Source organism: Glossina fuscipes, unplaced genomic scaffold (assembly GCF_014805625.2).
Source record: "Glossina fuscipes isolate IAEA_lab_2018 unplaced genomic scaffold, Yale_Gfus_2 1, whole genome shotgun sequence".
NCBI lineage: Eukaryota > Metazoa > Arthropoda > Insecta > Diptera > Glossinidae > Glossina > Glossina fuscipes.
This window is the reverse complement of record NW_023998415.1, coordinates 6,732,179-6,750,341: the sequence shown is the minus strand read 5'-3', so window position 1 is coordinate 6,750,341 and position 18,163 is coordinate 6,732,179. Positions and strand designations below refer to the sequence as shown.

The 18,163-nt window shown below is 36.0% G+C and overlaps 1 protein-coding gene across 1 annotated transcript; it reads right to left on the bottom strand.

Moving 5' to 3' along the window:
- Positions 1-9,466: 9,466 nt before the first annotated feature.
- Positions 9,467-18,096, bottom strand: LOC119632237. Its single transcript, XM_038025044.1, has 5 exons — positions 16,928-18,096; positions 10,414-10,631; positions 10,170-10,357; positions 9,848-10,112; positions 9,467-9,735 (listed from the first exon to the last, which is right to left on the bottom strand). The coding sequence occupies exons 1-5, from the start codon at positions 18,094-18,096 to the stop codon at positions 9,467-9,469; spliced, it is 2,109 nt and encodes a 702-aa protein (XP_037880972.1).
- Between the last annotated feature and the right edge of the window lie 67 nt (positions 18,097-18,163).

The following is an 18,163-nucleotide window of genomic DNA, read 5'->3' as shown; positions in this document are numbered from 1 at the left end:
ACAAGAGGGAGGGTTAGACCAAAGGCTTCACGACCGAATAGTGTAAAGTTCGCGAAAAGAAAGAATATGATGGTGCTAGCCCAGGCAGTGGAGAAAGCAGATTAGGGCGCCATTTCGACTCAGTTTCTATAAGGCCTAACGATAAAACTGAAGGACAAAGTCACCATCTATCAAAATAGCATTTGAGGCTCTGCGGATGCCTTCAATTGTGCTTTTTTTTTTAAATTTCAGAATCTCGAGCTAAATAGCCTTCAAATCCTTAGTAACTATATTTGCTCTGGAGAATGGTAAACTTTGCACAGACAATCATTCTTAAACGCAGTTGAACGCGATGTAGCGATGCCTCGCTGCTTTCTTATGAAAGCTGCGCATTTTGGAAGACTTTGTAAAAATTTTCCTTCATTTCGCCTCGGGCTCTCCATGTTGGTGGCGTCTGGGTAGCTGCCATCGCATCTGCTGAAAATCTTTTTGTTCGAAGTTTAGGTAATACCGCATTAACACGCAAAGAATTATAACTCATAACCATGGTAATAGAAACCGTGCAAAACTCATGCCGACGCCAGAAAATCCTATCGATCTAATCGCTGTAACTTCAGCCTATTTTCTCATTGGTAACACCATAGCGAGATCAAGGAAGAACGTTTTGAAATTATGCAGGATTTTCACCCACTGATGAAAAATCCTGAACATCACGTCAATCTTCTTTTTCTCAGCGCAGTAATTACAGAAAACATATTATTGCGTTAACTGGATCGGATGTCTTGTTTCTGTATCACTTAATACCTATATCCTACCAATTAAATGACGCTTTAGTAATTTTTAAAACCCAAATTGAACTTTTGAATTTTTCAATCTATAACGCAACCAATTCAAAATAAAGGAACTAGTGAACACATCTGGGAAACTGTATTCTAGTGGTCATTAAAGGAGAATCGTAGGTCGTTCGAGTTTACCTAAATTATACGGAAAACTTTTATCTCACTCAGGGATGTACAGTAAAGCACAAACTAGGTATAACAACCGTGCCATCGCCATGAGTTGCGAGCTGATTGACAATTTTGTGATTGCTTGTTGATTTACCGTTAGGACGGGGAAGATGTTCATGCACTCGCCTTTTACACACGTATTCTAATCCTTTTTTTGTCGTTAGTCTTACTTGTTTTTATCTGTTATATTAAGATTATAGCATCTAGATTATTATTATTATTATTATTATTAATTTCGCCAGAGAAATAAATTCTAAGACTAAACTCTTAAAAGCACTAGCATCTAAGGCTATCGGCCTTTATTAAAAACTCTACCGCATCTAGATTATCTTGTTTTCTTGAGTCCAAAAACCTGATTACAAAACAACAAGTACGTTTCAAGCGACGTAGAGGCTGCATCGATGCTCTCTTACATATTAATTATTTTACAACCAAAGCAATTTTTAAATGGAATCATGTGACATTTTAAGCCTCATGAAATCATGAAATGTTGGACCTAAACTTTTCAACCACATCGGCGGTATAAAGGTAGAGTTAACAGTCATCTCTCTTATTTTTTTCCACCAATGAATGGCATTCTACAAGGATATCCTCTTTCACATCGCTTTCAATGAAATTCATAAAATATTATGCCGTATGTCGAGAATTGTCTCTCCGCGGACGATGTGTACATTTCAACAAAAGAATAAGATAACACAAAGTCAATCAATATCCTCGAATCTATTGTACGAGAGAACTGTTTCACTGGTCGGACGTAAAGACTTTGGTGGACCCCATGCCAAGCTGCGCAGCGCGAAAAGTAGAAATTAATGTTGGACGGGCTCAACGAGTTCCACGTAGGATGTGCAGCTTGGCATATACACCACAACTGAGTATTCTAAGATAGATCTATCCAAGCACGTATGCAAATTCATCGCAATATACGGATCATCAAGATCTTCAGACCATCTTTCGATGAAATCTAGAAGAGACTTAGCTTTATTAAGTCAAGGATGATTTCTAAGTCATTAAAACATAATCCATTCCCCAAAACGTATAAATAACGTACGTCATAGGCAGTAAATTTACCTTCGACCATGTTGATTTCATTCCTTTTCTTAAATTCAACGGCAAGCTGTTACTTTCCGAGCAGGAAAAGAAAGACCAAATTATTCAAATTACTCTGGACAAAATGCATACCAGTTAGCGCAGCGAAAGAATGGTATATTTTAACTTCATCTGTAAGCAGTAGAACTCTAGAATTCTGAATACAGGTAGAGAGATCATTTACAAATGCAGAGAAAAGAATAGGCCCAAGATATACTTCTGAAGACTAAGAAATATAGAAGTGTTGTGGCTGGCTGGATCAAAATCTACAACATCCCAGGCCAGGAAAGTTTGCGACAGAGAAAGAATAAATTCAGAGACTGAAATAACTATAAGGCAGCCTTAAACACCTACCACGCTTTTCTGATGGTTTCTAAGCCAATTACTTGGAGGTAGCACCGTAGTAATGAAGTTTACGCGTTAAAAAGGATAAACGGAAACTTCAAAAGTACTCCGTAGGAAATTGGTCGTTTCTTGCTGCAGATACACTTCCGTCCAACTCTAGAAGAATTAGGCTTTATCAATATTTAATCCGTACAAATGCCAGGGATAAGCCGAAATTAACCAATATTTATCGCAACACGCCGCAGTAAGTATTGTTCTGCAATTAGTCGCGCACTACAAAGCTAGCATTCTAATAAGATATATTACCCATAACTGAACAAAGTCTAGCTGATTTTTATACTTAAGGCAGGAGAAAAGCAACACTTGCTGAAATCGTTGAGACTATTTAACCTTATTTCGTTTCTTCTCCAAGGTGTGGAGAAGAACCTTAGACTATCCTTAAAAGAAGTCGATCTAATAATGAGGTACTTAGGTATATTTAACTTGTCTATCAAGGCGGCAAATCAACTGTGACAGCAATTCATGACTTCGTAAGTACTACAGATACTGCAATCATGGGTAAGCAAGTAGCGCTAGTCACCGTCACCAACATACAACGAGCTTTTAATAATTCGTCATATGACGTTATTGAAAATATTTAAAAAACTTCATTGAATAAATCGTAACGAGGCTGATTATCAGAGCCAGCAGAGCTGGCCTGCAAGGGAGAATTCTCTTTTCTTTAATTGGGACCATAGACCTTTTGTTGGTAAAATTAAACAAGTTGGAATTGAAAGGACAAAACATTTAGTAATTTTTGCCGTAAGCTCGTATAACCAAGTTTGAAATAAGTAAATGCGGAGAGTGCTATGCATACTCCACACTTAGTGCCAGCATTATGCATTCACATAAAGAATCCGCAGAAGACGGTCTCGGTTTTCACCTTCAGAAAAAAAAGGTTAATAGACAACATATTTCTAAATAGCGTATCGATTTCCTCTTTAGATAAGGCGAAATACCTGAGTGTCAAATATGATAAAACTCCTAGCTGGAGCCCTTATATGATCAAAAAAGCGAGCAGAGCTCTTTTTGTATGCAAGTTCTCTTCTGTGAAACAGGAGGTATAAGTCCGACAATGATCTTATATATTCCCACAGTTATTTTGGCGACTTAAGCTTAAATAAAAAACTGAGGCGACGGAACTAAACAAGAAATATCAAATATTGTCTGGAATTACTGACGGACGTCATACCCGTTATTAAAGCCCCGAAATAATGTGCCGTAAAGCAGATAGTATCACATCAATTCAGAGAAGCTGCAGGTCTGGCTTGCATGATCCAGTTTTAGAACCTATGCCAGCAACATAAAAAATCTACGCTAATGGCTCAAAATTAAAATTTAGCGGAACTAGTTTGGCAGACTTGACCTGTTATCTAAAACGCGACGCCTGTGGAATATATTCCCTCTGTATTTCCGAATGCTTAGCATCGCAATGCATACAATCCGATTATCAATCGATTTAAAGGCCCTAATAAGCCTTAATACATATGGTTCGAAGAAGGGATAACACATGTGCGTAACTTTAAACATAAAATTTCTTTACACATAAATATGAGCTGACCACCCTTCTTTTGCACCAAACAAATGCGTGAATACGAATAAAAAAAAAAAAAAAATTTGTTTTTCCAACGTTCAGTAGCAGTTTCATCCAAATACATCTATTATAGCTATTCAGTGATTCTATTAATTCACCTAGCGTTTACTTAAAAGAATAAATGTGTTATGCGTTTCTGTGTATCCTTCTACCCTCCTCTACAGTGTAGAATTAATATACAAAAAGGTTTCTCAGACTTCAAGTGACAATATGACGCAAGTGTCACTGATGTTTCGTCCATTGTGTATGTATGTAGTGCAAAAACAAAACTAACGTAACGTGAAAACACGTATTTAGCAGTCAGCAACTGTCGCCCCTTGTTTGTAACAAGGCATGACTTAAGATAATGTCATGGATAGAGACAAAAAAAGGCGAGGAATTTGTTTCTACTTTTTAATGTATTTGGTAAACATATGAGTAACTAACCCACAGTGTTAACACTGAATTTTTCACCGATTTCGTTTGTCATTTAAGCGAGACAAATTTATTCGCATGCACCTGCAATACAAAATGAGAAAGAGATTTGTTTATGAATTTATTTTCTTCATGCGATTGAATTTCGTAAATTTTAAAATAAGAGAGTTTGAAACTTGCAGAGTTGATTTTTTTGTGTTTTTTTTTTTTTTGTTTTTTCTTTACTCCCCTGCAGAAAAGACGATAAAAAAATTATATTGAAGCACATGTGCTTGATACTCAAAATTCAATTTTAGACCCATTCTAAATAGTTCAGCTAGCTCTGCAAAAAAAAAGATTTAATCAACTTGCGTGTCGATTCGGATTTGGATAGGATTTTTCGATAAAGTCGATGCATAAGATTGTCTTGAAAGAAGCAAGCGCAAAGGCAAGTCCTTGTAATAGTCCTTCAGTTAGAAGTGTAAGATTTTGACAATATTCCAGTCAATAGTGTGTGTCTTTCATTTCAGACCATTAAAGCTCCTAAACTAACATAGTATTCAGCCAAATTCAAAGATCTTCTTAGAGAATTTGGATGTTAAGTGAAGTTGGGTTGAAGTGCAAAATCACATTGAAAATTTGTAAAGCATCTAAAGAGGGGATGCCTTTACAAATAGAGTAATTTAAACCTTTCTATAAAAATCCCATTAATAATTGACGGCTGAATATTCTGTATATAAACAGACTTCCCAATCACTTCTATCGTAGTTAAAAACGCAGTAAGCAATGAGCATTTTTCTTATTGTAGTAATCATCGTGAACCGAATTTTAGAACATTTTTGCTCATAAGCTCCTCTGATTAGCTAATTAATTAAAATGATTAAGGCGTTTGTAGTCTATTCACAGCTTAGCTATTCTAATGTTCAAAGCTAATCAAAGCAATCAAAACTTATTACTTAATCCCGCCGAAGCAAAAGCATTGCAACTCCAATGTGGTGTGTTTGCTAGCAATTTGCTTGATGATGCAGAGTTCAACAAGCGCATATCGATTAATACTTGATTTCTTTATTTAAATGAAAGCTTATATAGAATTTTTAAAACGAAACGAATAACAATAACAATTACACATAAGAATTGCAAAGGTGCTAATGTTGTGTGTTTCAGTGCATGGGTAAATCAAACGCGGAAGCAAATATCTAAATCAGCATAATTAGTGTCAGTCATTTTACAATTGCAATTTTTAGTTCTTCCTAATGACTTAGATCATGCAGCTTGTGGAATTATGCTGACAAAAAATAATTTGGACTTTGTATAATAGAGAGAGGTATGCAGATTGCACTATAATTTACTTAGCATACATAATATTTTTGAATTAAAGTTTAAACAACACTTACCTAAATTAAATAATGCGAGCGTAAACATTACCTGGTGTCGTTCAAGTATTGCCCTTAACGGTTCTGCGATTATCTTAATATTCAATTTTTCAATAAAATATATTCTTTCTACACAGTCATATCAATCCATACACATATATCTTTACATTCGGCTTAGTCCAAGGAAAATATAACCAGCCACAAAAAAAAAATATTCTTCAAAATTTATTTTGGTCGCAGCACAATTTTAACGTGTCAGATATGCATTCATAACGGGAAAAAACCAACCAAAGCAAGACAGCATACAGGTTGATAATCGACGCAATACCGTAATCGGAACTATCAACATATCAACCGAACCGATAATTAAAAAAAAACAAAATAGAAAAACCCCACCACAATGAAAACTTTATAAAAAGGAAAAGTAAGATAAAAAAGGCGATAGGTTATACATAGAATAAATATAGTTTCAAAACAGGCTACCTATGCTACATATGGATTACAATTTTTTTAAACAAAAAATAATCTAAACTTAAAAGCAAAAATGTACGAGAGTTAAAGATAAAATGACCAAACCTTGGGAACGATAACAAGGTAATCTAATTAAAAAGTTTACTCTCAATATTGATGACGATAAATGTAGGAAATTACGAATCATTGGGGATGGGATGGATGACTAACAAAATAAGAGGATACCGATAGAACCAGAACATAGGCTTATCATCAAAATCCATACTGTACACGTAAATCTCTTCTTCGCAGTCAGAAAGAATTACAAGACATCAGCCGCTTACTTCGGGGTGGGGGGGAAAAAAAAGTCATAGCTTTTTATCAAAGTATTGCTAACGAACGACACTCTGTGTTTCGATAACAATTTACGTAAAATTTGTGAAATCTGTGCTAGAATATCATTACAGGATGATAAGCTTGTATTACTTGAGCTTATATAAAATGCGAAGGCGGTTGTAGAGTTACTTATACAAAATTTTACGGCAAATTCAATAATTGCAAATAAAAAGGGATTATGAAAAGGGTTGCCGCAGCATATGCACGAGCGTACCCCAACTGGAGCTTGACGAATTTCGCATATTGAACTAAATATTTTTCTCTGCAGGACGTCATCTGTCCGTCATCAAAATTAGAAAGAGAAAAAATATATACTATAGCGCTAAACAAAGAAGACGATATAATTGTGTTAATAGAAAAAAATGAATTTAAAAATAAATTTTAACGTTTTATTATATATCAATTAAAATTCAGGGAATTCTAGACATTTTTGAATGATATAAATCAAAAGACGAATTTCACAGCAATATATTTGCAAAAGCTTGCTTTAAAATGCTGTTACAGTGATATCTGCAAATGCAGGCGCTGTTGTAAAATTTCCGTTGGTTTTGATCCGTCCTTCTAGTTTCAGGAAACTTCGAGGACATCGATCGATTGCACAAACAATCAATATAGAAGAATGGAACCAATATAGGTAATTTTCAAATGTTACGACCCTTATTCAGAGGACCGGGTACCTAACAGATTAAATGAAAGAAATACACTTTAATGTTCATGTAATGATTGTTTGCTTGCCCGAACTAGGCGCAGGACCAATTTCAATCTATGCTAGAACAGTTATTACTGCTCATAGTGAAACCCCAACCATAACCGCAACGGAAATTAATGCCAGTATAGTAGAGTGGGTAGCAGCGCCAACAACGTAAGAGATCGCTTTTTGATGAGAAGACCGCTGAATGTTTCGCGCAATGGCATCCTTACAAAGGCGGGGAGACAATAAAATATTAATATCATTTTAGCTAGAGATAGCATAGCAGCAGGGTGCAAGTAGCTGCTTAGTCAGAAATACACATACATCGACCATCAGGCAACATTTCCGGACGTCAGGATTGAAGCATTCAAAAACATACAGTCCAAAGTAACCGAATAGAATTGGACGGATGTATCTTTCGACGAAAACTGTTTTAACGTCATTATAGGTACGTATAGGTACGTATGAAGCAGCCGATCAACGTCAGCAAAATGTAAGCAAACTCTTTACAGTAGTATGCGGCTGGTCAATGCCGGGAAGGAGAACACGTAGTAGGGGGAGTACGTCTGGCTAGTGGAGAGACTCTCAATACTTTCGTGGCCCCGTATAAGAATCTTCGCACGTATTATGACAAATGTCTGAGGACCTACAATTGCTGGAAAGTAAGTTACAATAATTATATCTACAAATCTGTACGCAGGCCATGTGGCGGCTTCAGCGCTCACTATGAAAGCAGCGTGCAGGTTGACATCGAAAATTTGGCATCTAAGCGTGTTTAAGTAAGATTGCGGCTTCCAAACTATCTCGGAGAGATAGACGTAGTGCTTTCAGGGACGATCCCGATTGTTATCCTGGCAGATGACATGAAATGCATATACCAGAAGAAGCAGAGAGGACTGAAGCAATTGGAAACAGCGGATAAGCTTTGGGTGCTGTGAACGAGGTCGGGCCCAAAGTAGTGGAAGCCAATTTTCACCTACTCGTGTTATGTGGGTTCAATTGTTTTCTGACAGAAAAAATTCTGCTTAGGTTGGGATGCACATGTCCGTTTCTCACCGTGCGAAGATAGTTTACTGCTTATATCTCACCTTCGCGCGAAAAAAGAAAATTTAATTTAGGCATTACGTTCTTGGTTAAATTGTTCAATGGGATTATCGACTCGCGGGTTTTGTTGAATGAGGTTGACTTGAATGTCTCCATGCCTGCATCAAGAAATTATCCCTTGATAAAAATTAGCCTAATCAAATGCATCTATGCACCTTTTAACCTAGTTAGGGTCGTTTATCAAAATCGAAATGCGGATCCTGTATGTGCCGGTAAAGCTATTCTTCTGAACATTAGCCAATGACCGATACCGTTCATGAACTAAATCGATTAGTTTACCTTTGCAATGTGGTGCCATGTTTGCATTGAACTAAGTTGCTACACAGTATAATCTCAAATAACTGATTTGATTACTTATGCGCTTATGATGGTGTGCTGACTTGCATATTTGGATCTAATATTTCGTATACGTACTCATTAATCACATCATTTGAAGACCTTTCTTTCTTTTTGCATTCTTAGCTAAGTTAAACCTTTAATATAAGTGCATAGTATCAGTTCAGCTGAATCTAAGTTGATGTTTAATAGTGTATATGTAATAAATAAGTATAATATGTGAAATAGGGGACTATGGTCCAACCACATGCAGCACGCTAAACATCTAAGAGTGGTCGTGTTGAGAAGAGCGATCGATGAAGTGTGCGTGATAGTTTTAGTACTAGTAGTAGGCGCAATACATGGCGAAACGTGAACACTGGTGGAACGCATATACACACACACACACACACACTCCCAAACACACTGTAGCTCATGGAAACCAAACTATATTATGTATGTAATTTCCTATTTAATTAATTAATTATTTATTTATTTTGATTTCCTTTAACATTATCTTTGGCATTTACTTTTAATATTAAACCAACGTTTAAAGATTAGAAATATTTGCATAACATCTTCAGTGGATTTGCATATGCTTCTTACTTTTTTGACAAAGATTACTGGGTAGTATGCAAGTAAAAAAATTATTTTAAAAAGATATAAATGTATTAGAAAATGTTTAGATTACAGCCTAACTATCCACATTATCTTTATGATTCACATTAGCACCACTACTACTACTACTGCCATTAACGCCACCAACATTATTCGTATTGCTGTTCATCACTTCATTGTAGACTAATTCGTCAGGACGAAAGTAGGAATTTTGCATGCTATATAAACGATCGATCGGATTAATCATTGAGGTTTGTGTAAACGGACCCATCAACTGTTGAAAAGTGGCATAACTTAGACCCAAAATTGTATTCAGAACCGGTTCATTACTTTCGTCGCAATTTTCTAAAAAAAAAAAAAAAAAAACAAATGAAAAAGCAAACGAATTAATATAAGCTTTGCCTAGTTATTTTTTATTTCAGTCTAATTAAATATATATTATAAAGTCTCTCCATACCTTTATTAGTTTCCATACAATTGAAAGGAGCATTCTCATTTTCGTCCTTTAGACAGTTGCGTAATTTGTCCATTCCATTACTATTAGAATACGGAGAATCCATCATAGACTCATTATCGCTTTGAACTTCATCTTTAATCTTTGTCATATTACTGTTGTCAGACTCTTGAGAGTCTTGTGAATCACAGTTGCTTTTATTGTTGCCTTCTTGTTTAGCTTTCTTTTGAATTTTCTTTACCTTGGCTCGTTGATTTTGAAACCAAACCTTCACAAGTGTACGCTTTGCAAATTGTTTAAATATTTAAAGAAAATTTTTTATTACCTGAACTATTCTTAAGCTTAATCCGGTTTCTTTGGCCAAATTCTCACGCACTTTACGACAGGGTTTGGGTGAAACTTCAAACGAAGCCTTGAATGCTCGCCGTTGTTGTGTATTCAAAATAGTACGTGGCCGTTTAGGACCGCGACGGCCATCCATCTTCGGTGTAAGCATATCGTCACCGTAGAAATCTTTCAAGTAAACGAAAAAGTTGAAGGTTTTTAAAGTTTTATTATACTTCGCTTACCATAACCTTGCAACATTTCCACTTCTTTCTCGTAATCGAAACGACAAAACAATTGACCCTGCTTTACAACGTACTGTTCGCCCTTCTTAAGTGCCGCGCCACATACAACGCACACAAAGCATTTCAAATGGAAAGCATTTGCTTCAAGGGTTCTCATCACTAACTCATCAGCAGCTATCCTATGACCGCATCCAAGGCAACGATTACGCATAAATTGTCTAGAATAGCAGGACAATTCATATAAAGAACATATTTCTTAAACGAGATGTTTCATTTTAGAACTAGTTGGAAACTTTTGCCAGATGGTAGCATAAAATATCTCATTAAAGTGACGTTAAAGAAATTTCGCTCCAACTTTTTGGAAATCGACAATTTCCCCACTATTTCTCTTTTTCATTTGTTTTATTTATAGTAATTTTTTTTTTTTTTTAACATATTCATTTCAATCATTCATTCATTCGTTCATTCATTGGAATTATTAGTAAAATCCGACATCTGCAATAACATAAATGAACAGTGATTGCAACTGCACATCACCTTACTTTCAATTTTACAATTAATATTTTCGCGTTCTGTGTTAAAAATACCTGCTTTACTTGTGTTTATAAATATGATCAGTGTTCATGAACAGGCGGACATAAGACATTTTTTGATTGCTTTAAAATCATTGATTTTCATAGCTCTGATCATTATAGCTGCATTTAAGTGTGTGGCAACAAAAGCGGAGTTCGGATGTCTGCATTTATACATGTACATACATATATAATAAGTGCATACGCTTGGATACAGGTAAACGACGAGAAATTTTGAAAAGAGAAGAACAACGATTCCAGAAATCGTCGCTAATGAATGTACGAAAACTACATCCCAAAAACGTTTGCTGCAATAGGCCAAAGTGCTATGAACAAGAAGTTTCACAAACTAGATTGGCCCGAACGAGTACTACAAACCGAAGCGATTACAGCAAAATCCATAGACATTATACGTCATAGAGCAAATATGTTGCACCCAAATTTCCAAATTGAAAATTATTTTAACACTAGATTTACGGACGGTTTCGTCTATGTATATTTTTACTGAAATCCGCCAATTTGACGGGTAAATTGTATGAATCGTCAAAGGCGAAAAAATAAGGAAGCAGAAATTTACGACACACGTTCCATGATTAGTTAGATGATATGCTCACATACATGCCAAAAAAACCAAAACAACCTCGAAAAAGACCGACAATTTTTTCACATTTTCATCTATAACTTTCTATCCCGTGAACATACCGGTACTCAAGTACTTGATAGAACTACCCGCGTCTTCGTCGCATAAATAGCCCCGATCAGTCAATTAATACGTCCATTTAATCATTGATTAAATTTGTGAGATAGAGTTTCCATTCTATTTCACGCTCATTGAGATTGTTTTTGGTATTACCAGCTACACGATTTACATATTTAATGAAATTTATCTTTTTGACGGGTTTTTCTCTAAATTACTTATACCTTATATATCTTTATTTAGCAGTTTTCTTGAATACATTTTTTGCATGTAACATCTACACCATGGAATATACGCTTTCCGTATGCAAAACTTCTTATATTGAACGCAATCACACTTAAGTATACTTTTCTTACGTAGCAAAATTTGTGTGTGTTGTCATTGTGGTCGATGTCCAATTCTTCAGCTAATTGAAACGGAAAAATTCTTCCGCGACATGTCTATTTGAGCTGTGTCCACTGATGGCTGTCAAATCTGGATCCTGCTTTCACAATATATTTTTTAGTGCTTTAGTCGAGAGTACCAGCTCCACACTTAGTTCTCTTGTAAAGCGGAACTGTTATAGGAATAAGTTTGCGTTCCGTTTTATCCTCGCATTCTATTTGTGCTTAGAGCTAAGCAATAGTACCTTTTTTTTTTTTTTTTTGATTTCGATATGCAAATTATGAGAATATATTAATCTGCGTTATACAGTTTTGTGGAATATCGCATCATATGATCCTTTTTGTTATTTGCAATTTTTAGCAATTCCTTTCTATTCATACGTAAACTTTTTTGGAAACGCAATACTTGTGGACGAGTTGTCAGTTGTCAGTTGTTATGCTTTCACCACAGTATAAATTTAGTTCAGCAAGCATACGCAGGCCGCGGTTCGTCTTTCCCTAAATATGGCCGGTCTTACGGGATCCGTTGGCTTATTTGGCATATACTACGTAAAACGACATCTAATTTGGCTGGGAACAATTGTTCGTCAATTGTAAGACCAGCGTCAGGCTGACAACAAGCCTGACTATTTCGAATAAATTTGTCCCATATTGCAGAAATCAAGGCAAATCTAGTAAAATCAAATAGTAGCAGATAGTATCAAAAAGAATTCAATGACCGTTAAATGGTGTATAAATCCTAACTCACCTATTTAATCATTGATTGTAATCGTATTACATAAGCGATTGGGACAATTTTCGCAAGGAACATGCAGCTGGTTCTCGCAAATGCTTGGGTACCAGCTTTTGAAATATATATTGACGCGATCGGTAGTTGTAGACAAATATGTAAAAAAATCGTCGCTGTTTTTCGAAATTGTTTTACTTTTTTTGTCACATTGTGGAAGTGCATGCGAACAGATCACGCCCATTTTTACTCACATATTTTTAATCGATCTTGGAATGTCCTAAATTGCAGCTTTCCTACTTTATTTTTGCGCTGTGACGATTCACAATTCATCTAATATGGAAGCTACGCCATTTACTGTATCGTAAAAGGAAGACCGCAAGCGTAGAAGCCTCCTCGTAGTGTGAGGAGGCTTCTCCAAAATAGCTTCTGCTACGTATCCGAGCCAAAAACGAGCTAGGGAGGCGTATTAATTGAAGTGACGACTGTGCAACAACTTACCGGAACGAATATGCATATAAATTGAACTAAGTCTCATGCCAAAGGGCATACCATGCAATATACGATACAAGAAAGGCTTAATAATTAGTTACTTAACTTAAGCCCGCTTGAGCACAAAATTAAATCGTTAAAAGATTGCCACTACAATGTGAGTGGCTTCGGTGAATGCAAACATTAAATGAACAACTCTATTTGAACTAGAAATTTATATACATGTTCTCAAGTTATAAATAAATCGGATTTAAATTACCACGGTATATAGTATCCTTCTTTTGAAGGGTAGCTTTACATATATTTCTCAATCCCGTATACGAAATTTGTACCCGTTGCCGAAGACAGTGGAAATGACAACATCGAGGTTTAAGGCACCCAATTTATAGATGATAGTTACAAATATGCTAAAGGGAATCATCAGAAGTTAATGCCATAAATGTAGAGCTGCCTTAATGAAACAAAATTTGTCGCAGTGCACCAGTATGTTGAAATCGTGTTTAGGGACCAAAGAGAACGATATTTGCAGTCACACTTGAAATCCATGAAATCACAAGCCTAAGCATCGAAAAATTATAGTTCCACAATTAAAATAGAGTGTTTACTGAGAAATTGCAACAGACAATAGACCTGAAGCTGCTCTGAAAAATGTAAGGTATTTGCAAAGGATTTCAAATACGTGTTTCCACCCCAACTCGCTAATCGCGTCCGTCCTAGCTCAAAATAGTTTGCAACTACCCGTTCAATCAGCACGTCTCCCGTCATAAAATAACAACTGATAAAGCGTGAGAAACTCATCCGCAATAATGTAACGGCAGCCAGCTTTTTAATGACTGAAAACTGAATCGTGACAATAAGACTGGGAAAGATCCAAATTTCTATTCGCACAACTGTAAAAAAAAAACTTTTTTATACGCTTTCGTAATGCGTTCAACTCTTTAGAATATGCGGAAAAGAATCCAAAAATGTTTCCTTAGATATCTGAGCTTTTCCTTAAGCGCTCAAAAAAGAATGGCTTTGTCAAATGGAGAACTGGTGAAAAGTTGCTGCCCAATATCTTACCTGTTGATTTCTAAGTCCTTTAATACATTCACATAGGTGTTTAAAAGCACATTTCCACACAAAAATATATCAGTGTGGCTCAAGACGTTCAGTAGATATGAGCATGAACATGAGTCGAAGCCTTTCAATGCTTCTACTAGGGAATAAAAAGTCGGGGATGAAGTTTTAAGTGTTGTTTATGAATTCAGCTATAGCATTAAACATTTTTTCGCCGTTTTCTATATCACTTCTTTGTACGTAAAGCGTAAAACGTGCGGTTCTGTCGTCGACAGATGCAGCAATAGGGGCACTTTCTAAAATTTTCGAGGAAAGAGAATGAGGAAAAATATTTGAACATGCAAGGATATTTTTATAGTGCTGGGAATGCAGAATAACAGAAAATGATAATAAAATATTCATTATAGTAAGAAAAGATATCTATAGCAAAATATAGAAGCGATTTTGTCCCCACCATTTTCACTTTTTCCAGCCGAATATTTTACAGCATCCTCAAAACAACATCTTTTAGTGCCGTGGTATTTTTTATAGGTTTGCTGAAAATTAAATTTTTTCGTGTAAACACCTGCATCTGTTAATATTTTTAAAAATCCTACGAAGTGTAACTTAACTGTATGCATTTCGATTAAGTGTTTTTTTTTCTAATTCAAATTTGGGCCACTTATACTGCTTGCCGCAGAGCCCCTCAGGCAGATGGGGCGTCGTAGGAACGGCCCCAGTTTTGAGATTTTGTAATATTTTCAAAAAGAATGTTTTCTGACCCTGAAACCTTCATAATCTCCTAGAATGTCATTATTTCATTGTCTATCGCCCTGCGCCCACAATAATTGTGAAAACAACATTTTTTTTTTAGGTTGTTGAAGTGCCTTCCTACCTTTGAAACAAATGAGTTATGATGGCTTTTAGATCCAAACTCTGCACAGCGTTTTGATAACGAAGTATTTCTTACAATACTGTTGTCCAATTAATTTGGTCAGCCAGAACTCACTTATGGTGGACAGATTGTATCACGAACATATAAGCAGAAAGTAAAAAACAATGAAAGAACTTATATATGCTAACAGATGCCTCCGGGTACATAACCAATTAAGTATTCCTTTAAAACATATATAATTAAGGGAAGTATCATTTGAAGTGCTACCTATGTGCAAATGCTATCCGAATTCTCTTCCTCGCTTTGTTGCAGGCTTTTAATAAATTGAAAATTTAAATTTATTTAGTGATTCGCGCTGGTAATCACCTTAACATATAAGCTATTGTAGCTATAGCCAGGAGAGTGTTTACAACAGATATTACCCAAACGGACATGCCTGAATCGAGCAAAAATGTATATGCTTTATGAGTTCTCTGAAGCTTCCTTCTGGGTGTTGCAAGCGTTTTGACGAAATGTCATTCTGTTATATCTGTCATCCTTTGATGACAAGTGTACAAAATATTATGCAAAACAAATTATAAAAAGCATTTTTCTTTGATGAGCAGAAATACCGCCAATATTTAGCGTTGTTATGAAGACCTTTGCCTGGCGAAAAGACAAATTAGCGGCCGTTTTGCGAGTTTTAAACAAAGTCGTTTGGACACCGGTGACGTTAGACGATTTTTGAATATGTTCTCAATCTATTTAGATTTACACCTCTATACTTTCCTTCTTCCAAGTTAACATTTGCTCTACAACTACCCATTGCAGAAGAGGTGAAATTTTCCGGAAGTGGATCATTTTTGCTCATTAACTTTACCGTATAGTTTTACAAGGGCCCGAAAAAATAATTTCTCCGTTCAAATCTTGCCATAAATTTCAGTTAGATATTGAAATTTATCCTGATCTAGCATACATATATTATGACAAGTAAGAAACTTAAACGCGACTATGGTCACATTTTTCTTGCTCATGCATCGCAACAGAAACTGAAACAAGAAACGATAAAAAAGTAAATTTTCGATATTACATAATCTTGTCTGAATACAGCCGACTTTTTGTATTTTTGTACAGATATTGTAGGATCACCCATATGAGAACATGTTCATTATTGCTTTAGCTGCATAAGAAAATATATTTTGCATTGTTCGTCAGTATCAATCTAAATCTATCTACCTACAGCCGCGTCTATCTCTATCCGTCTTTCAGATATATTCTCTCTGTCGCAAAACTTAAGATGTTGGACTTAAATCTGGAAGTAATGTTCAATGTTTTTCTGGGCTGGCATTGCAAAATGTTATAAAATATTTTTGCTTCATTTTTTATTATTATTATTATTATAATATTATTACTATTAATTTAGTCAGAAGAGTAAATTCAAAGAATAAGTAAATTCTAAAGCACTGGCATGCAAGAATCTCGGCTTTATTTTAAAACTCTATTGCACTTGAGATTTGGACTTACGACCATTGAGTTGGTAGTTGAGATCGTTTGCCTATAGGGCCACTTAAGCGGCTTAGTTTTTCATTTGTTTACGGTTTAAGGAGAAAAACCAGTGCATTTTGATTGCAAATAAAAACGAAACTTGCACATAACTTTAATTAAAAATTTAAAGTCTTAGGCGCTCGCATAAAATTGAAACTCTTCGTTAAAACATTACATTGCACTTACCTTTCGTAGTCGATACGACAGTAGAGTTTACCGTTGCGGCTAAAGCAAGAATGCACTAAGTGCAAGGAGCATGTTGCACATTTAAGGCAGTTCTCGTGGAATGAGGTGTCAACGACGCGCATTATATAACGATCACAAATTGGTTGGCAACAATAGCCGCACGATAATGGCGACAATGCGGTCGTTATGGATGCCGAGTTAGTAGATGAACAGGAAGCGGAAAGTGATGACAATGACGATAGTTTGCTTGATGATAGGGAGGCGGATGTGACCGATGCAGGTGACAATGGACACATTGTGTCAATAGTTGTGGTGCTAGTGCCAGCGGTGACATTAAACACACAATTGTTATTCTGTTGTTGAGCGGAATTATTCAACTGATGTTGATGGTGCTGTAGCAAGTGCTGCTGTAGAGCCAATGCCGCTTCAATATTACTTTGGTGAAGATTGTGATGATGGGAATGAGGATGATGATAACGATGATTGTTGTGGCTGTTGTTATTGCAATTGATATTCAAATTGCATTCAGCTAAGGTTATACGGTTGGCCGAGCACGCCAAAGGATTTAAGGCTTGTTGGTGTTGTCGTTGCAACGAGAGTTGCGCAAATGTCGATACACAAGAGGTGGTTGATGATGATGCCGCTGATGCTGGGGATAACGAGGATGATGGTGGTGGCTCAGGGTCACAAGGATTTGTTGTCGATTTGTTTCCATTTGTATTATTGTTACTACTACTATTGCCAATGTTATTGTGGTTGTTACAACTTCCGTTGACCAGCGTCGATGTTGACATTCTTTGACCTGCCGTTGTTCTATTACTTGTTTCGATTTCTGTTGCGACTGATATGGTTATGTTGTTAATGTTCGGCAGTTTGCCTTTAACTGTTTCATAACGGGAAGATGTGGTGTTACACTGACTACCGACGAAGACGACATTTACTTGTGCGGCAGACAACTGGTGTGTGGAATTTGTCATTGAAGGTGTGGTAACGGAAGTATTTGCTGTCGATGTTGTTAACATTCCTTCATTTCCGTTAACGGGCATTAAAGACTTACATTGCTGTTGTTGTTGTTGTGGTAATAATAATTGTTGTTGTTGTTGTTGCTGCTGCTGTTGTTGCTGTTGTTGCTCTTGCTGTATTACTGCCTGGCATGGTTTAATATCCATTGGAACTATATGCGTATGTACAAACAGGTTTAAAAAATAAAGACAATAACAACAACAACGACAGCAA

Excerpts from the sequence above, each read along its gene's own strand:
- LOC119632237 (XM_038025044.1), bottom strand. The coding sequence starts at position 18,096 with ATGGATATTAAACCATGCCAGGCAGTAATACAGCAAGAGCAACAACAG. Across the intron at positions 10,113-10,169 it reads TAAGCTTAAGAATAGTTCAG|GTTTGGTTTCAAAATCAACG; the intron begins GTAATAAAAAAT and ends ACACTTGTGAAG. Across the intron at positions 9,736-9,847 it reads TTGTATGGAAACTAATAAAG|AAAATTGCGACGAAAGTAAT; the intron begins GTATGGAGAGAC and ends TTTTTTTTTTAG.